We start from the raw sequence: 4,943 nt of genomic DNA, 5'->3' as shown, positions 1-4,943 counted from the left end.
CTGAAGGTTCCGGAGCAGCTGTGTGCGCACGGAATACAAAGCAGGGCTCACAGTTATTGATCTGTGAGCACGGATCAATAAACCGAGAGCACAGTTTCGTAATCTGTGCGCATGGATTGGAAAACCGTGCGCTTACTTTATCAATCCGTGCCCACGGATTTCCACCGGCTTTTTTTTTTTTTTTTTTTTTACCCTGACACCCAGGGGGCTCCGTAGTTTCAGCATATACAAAAGCAAAGTTATTTTAACTTAACATGATGCCTCTTTTAAAAACATACTTATAATCAATTATATTAGCTAAGTTTGATGCACTAACAAACAAGTTGTCTCTGGATTCTGTCGTTCATATTATATCAATAATATTTAAAGAAGAAGCTGATCATATTTGCACAACTTTTACATTTCTGTAAAATTGTCTGCATTCCTAAAGTCTGCCCTCATGTTGGGCCAGTATCATGGTTACTGGGTTTGCCGTGCGTTATCACAGCACGGGACCTTCTAACACCAATAGTTTTTGTTTTTTCCACCCTCCATGTGTCTGAGTTACAGCGAGGATTTCGCCTCGCCCGGAGCGACGTCACATTAAGGTGGAAGAAGACGAGCTCATTTTTCCAGCCTGTTCTCATCTAAAGAAAACACGCAGACAGACTGAGCGGGAGGAGAGTCGCCTCTACCTGCAGCCTGTGGGCGCCCTCAATTATTTCACCAACTTCTTCATCAGCGCGTCAGCTCAGAGCGCTCCTCATCTCACTGCGCAGCGGCTTTTTCTTACCTCCGCTGCGCGTCTCTTCCTCTTCTTGCCTCACAGAAGTGGAACTGTGACAGAATCTGCAACTTAAGAGTTGGATCATTTCCGTGCGCAGTCTGGAGTGTTTTCCTTACAGACCACATTGAAACCATGTAATTGCGCTGTGACAGACAAAGCAATGCGATAATGAAGAGGTTAACCACACCTTTGAGTGCGGACATCACTTCTCTGGCCACTTGACCGGCTTTGCTGAGCATTAAAATGCGCCCCAGTGAAGAGGAGTTGGACTTTTGCGCACTCCTTGACGGACACTTTCCAGAGAGCGTTGACTGATCCGCGCCGTCATAGAAAAAAAAACAAACAAAACAAACAAACAAAAATCAGTCGGACCTCCTATGATTCTAAGAAATAATCACAGTCGCTGTTGGCTGAGGTCGTTATATTAAAGTTTGGCGAAGGGAAAAATCTCCTTGCGGAATTGCAGCGGTCAACATGACGGTTCGCCTCTCAAGGATCCAGCTGGCCCTGTTCTTTATCTTGCTCTGTCCGGTCAACATCATTGGACTGTGGTGGTAAGTTAGCACGTGGGTTCAGTGTCCCTGTCATTGTTTCACTAAGTATGGGATGTTATTCATGTACTGTACTTCTCCTTATATTCCTGGTGTGCTCTAAATTTTATTTATCTGAGAATCAGCTTTCAGGAATGCAAACTTTCAGTTTCATAGCTGGTAATAATTATTATATTTTTTTCTTTACATAAAAAAAGTAACCCCAAACAAAATTTTAAGACTTTACTTAATAAACAGCAGATTAACATCACATCATTCAGAGTGATGGATTTTTAAGGATATTTGTCTTCCATAAAAGATGACCAGCTTATTAAGATGTTAACTGGCCTTTTTCCCCTAAGGATTACACCCTAAAACCCTAAAAAAAAAAGAGAGAAGAGAAACAGCCAGGTTTGTGTTACAGTGGTACGTTTTGAAAATTAGAGCTTTTTATTCAACAAAGCTTCTTTCCCTGATGTTAATTTGTTAGAATCATTCAATAGCTTTAAACAACATTCACTCAACTGATGTACTGATGTTTGTTTTTTGAATTTTGATTCATTCTATGGCTTAAAGAGAGATACATATCCTGATTTAAGGTACTGCTTACCGCATTAGACACCGCCTCTGACAATATATTCTCAATGGGTTGTTTATTGGTATATTTGTGATTTTTAGATTAATGATCATCATATATCTCTGCAGTCTTTCAGGATGTTTTGTAAATGTATTTGAAAGGGGGAAAAAAACTTATTTTAAAATACCTTCATCGTGTTTTTGCTCCTTGTAAAAACCTTTTTTTCATACTAATCTTTCCAAACTTTTGTGCACAAATAAAAACTTCAGCAAGAATTGTGGAGAGATTAACTATTTAGGCTGTTCTTGAGCAATTTCTACCTTATCTGATTTGCCTATTTTTTCTGAATTCATTTTTTTTTATATATTTGTATAAACAGTTTACACAATACAATTATTGTACTAAATATTATTCAACAGAGGCTGTGGTTTTATAGATTATTCACAATAATGCTTCATATGGTTTTGACCATAATCTGATTTTCCTAAACCCCAACTGGTCAACTGACTGATGCTTCTCTTATCATAGTGTGTAAAAGAAATAAAACAGAGAGGTAAAAAGGTGAGTGTGCTCTTTGTTGCCTGCAGTGAGAAAGGTCTGTAAGGTCGGTTAAGGTGTTGCTGATGATGTGTGTGTCTCTGACGGGAGTTCATGTTAAGGAATGTCAGGTGGCCCTCTAGGCGCAGTGGATATGTCATCATAAAACAATCCATATAGGCTCAGCTCAGTAGGATGGGTGACAGTTGAACAGACAGATGGACATAGAAGCCCAGCAGATCTACTGATAACATATTTCCTAATAATGTGAGTTTTTGTATATATGATGCTTGTAATTCTAATGTTTCTGTTCCCATCTCTTGCACTCATGCATGCACACTTCTGCAGTGTTTAATAGTGGAGCTTTGTGTTTTTTTTCTATTGGATCCTCCCACTGTTCATTCATAGCACAGTCAAGGTCAGTGTGGGATGTAGTGTCACTGAGGCACTGTAAGTGCATTTACTTGTTGACTGGCAGGAGACTGGGCTAAGCTTAGCAGTTTGGTTTCTCTGATCAGGGGTGTAATTGAACAGAGCATTACAACTGCTTTGTTATCATACATTTAGCATGTTTGGAGAATGTAACACACTTATACCATTGCTTCCCCACAAGGGTGCAGCAATATACATTGGTCTTTTCTCTTATATTCTTTATGGACAAGAAAAGACCAAAATGGATTCAGGGCCCTGCAGTGCTCTCTTAATCTCCAGCTTCCAGCCTTTTCTTATTCTTATTGTATAACACTTTGTGCAAATACATATTATGCTCTGTTCTTATTAGACATTACTGCTTGAAATAAAAAAGGTTACGTGAATTTTGCATTTAAAAAAAAACCTTGCATAAGATTTGGAAAAAATCGGACTTCAGACGAGTGTAATGGCTGACATGTTCTGCCCCCTGGCAATGCTAAGAAATGTGCAGGAGACAAAAACAGCTTCTCCCACAGCAATGGAGAACATTACTTTGAAAATAATACTGGATTATATATATATATAAAACTAATACACTTAAAATAACTACCTTCTCTTTAAATTATGGCATTATTGGACTCACCTGGTTAAAGTACAGCGTAATGTAGCATTTACATAAAATCATCAAACAAAATGTAAAGCATTACATTTGCCTTTATTTAAAAATGAAAAGCAACCATTATTACAAAAACTGTTAATATAATGTAATATATATTTAAATTAAGTAATTTCCAACATGGAAGGATTGTATTTTGATGTAGGTGTAAGCAAAAATATAGTGTGGTACTTTTACTCTGGTACTCATATCTTGCCAGCCAGGGTGACAGTTATCTCTTCTTTATTTAACCAATTGTAAATATTAGTTGTTTTCCAAACTTCCAAGCACAGAAATGTATTTATTTTTCGATATTCTTGTAAGCAAATCAGAAATCCAGAAACATTCTTTCAGCCAGCTAATAGGAGGAGTGCAGCACCAGGTAAGGAAGAGTTGCGATATACTGCTGCACAAAAACTTTGGCATAACCAATTGCATCACAAAGAAATGACTGAATGTTGTAAGGTATAATGCACTACTTAAGCTGTTTGGTTTAATTGGGCTTTAGTTTATTTCCATTACTACTTTGAGTACTTTAAAAAAAATACAAAATTTAAGTTGTTGACAATTCTGGAAAAAAGAGGGGAAGAAACAATAGATTAAGATAAAGATAATAAAGCAAAACATAAAGTCTACCTATAATGTAGAAAGATAACTAAAAGTAGGTGAAATTTTATAGTGCAATTTTTATTGGAGGGTAAGTATAATTATCAACCAAAGTAGTAGGCATTTTGGGTCCTAGAATAAAATAAGAAAAATCATATCTTATCATAAACGCTTTATATATAAGTATCTTATTTAAGGGGGCAAATTTTCCAATCCTTTACCAGATGATTTTACCTACCTCATCAGAGGAAAGAAAAATACAATCAATTTAAATAATAAATCCTTTAAATTGAGATTTGGATGTGATATGCTTCCTGTAGCTATCTATCACAATTAAAAAGCTTGACAAATTGTGTTGATAAGCTGTGTGATTGTCTCAGAAACCATTGCACATATTTGTTTAAGGAATCAGAAGCAACCCAATGACTCATGTAATGTAAAATAAATCCTCTTGTCAGATAAAGTATTTCAGTCAGTGCGGTCCATTGCCAAAGATAATTTATCTGGTTTGATAAATCCATGTAAGAGGATAAGTGCCCTCTTCAAATAGAGTAAAAAAAAAGTCCAGAGGAAAAAAATAACCTGTAAAGTATTCCGACACATATAGTAAAATAAGCAATACATTGACTGTGTTAACATCTTAAAAAAACTTTTAAGACACAGTGTATAATATATGGTTAAGCTAGTGTATAATATATGGTTAAGCTATACATAAAATTATCTTGGTGCTGCTGCCACCTTATACCAATTTGAAATTTCACCCTTGTAAGGAGTAAAAGACAATTCATTTTTTATCTCTTTGCAGTTTTTCTTAAATAAATTGGCACCATCCATCCATCCATCCATCCATCCATCCATCCA

At 36.4% G+C, this 4,943-nt stretch overlaps 1 protein-coding gene across 1 annotated transcript in view; it reads left to right on the top strand.

Annotated features, from left to right (window-relative positions):
* Positions 1-587: 587 nt before the first annotated feature.
* Positions 588-4,943, top strand: part of wnt6 (wingless-type MMTV integration site family member 6) — a 41,522-nt gene continuing 37,166 nt past the window's right edge. The window contains exon 1 of the mRNA XM_015387259.1: positions 588-1,320. Coding sequence (XP_015242745.1) covers positions 1,241-1,320 — 80 coding nt within the window. The 5' untranslated portion in view covers positions 588-1,240. The remainder of the gene's footprint in view (positions 1,321-4,943) is intronic.

Source organism: Cyprinodon variegatus, unplaced genomic scaffold, assembly GCF_000732505.1.
Source record: "Cyprinodon variegatus isolate N-32 unplaced genomic scaffold, C_variegatus-1.0 Scaffold389, whole genome shotgun sequence".
Lineage (NCBI taxonomy): Eukaryota > Metazoa > Chordata > Actinopteri > Cyprinodontiformes > Cyprinodontidae > Cyprinodon > Cyprinodon variegatus.
The sequence above is the reverse complement of the archived record's forward strand: the minus strand, read 5'-3'. Positions and strand labels throughout refer to the sequence as shown.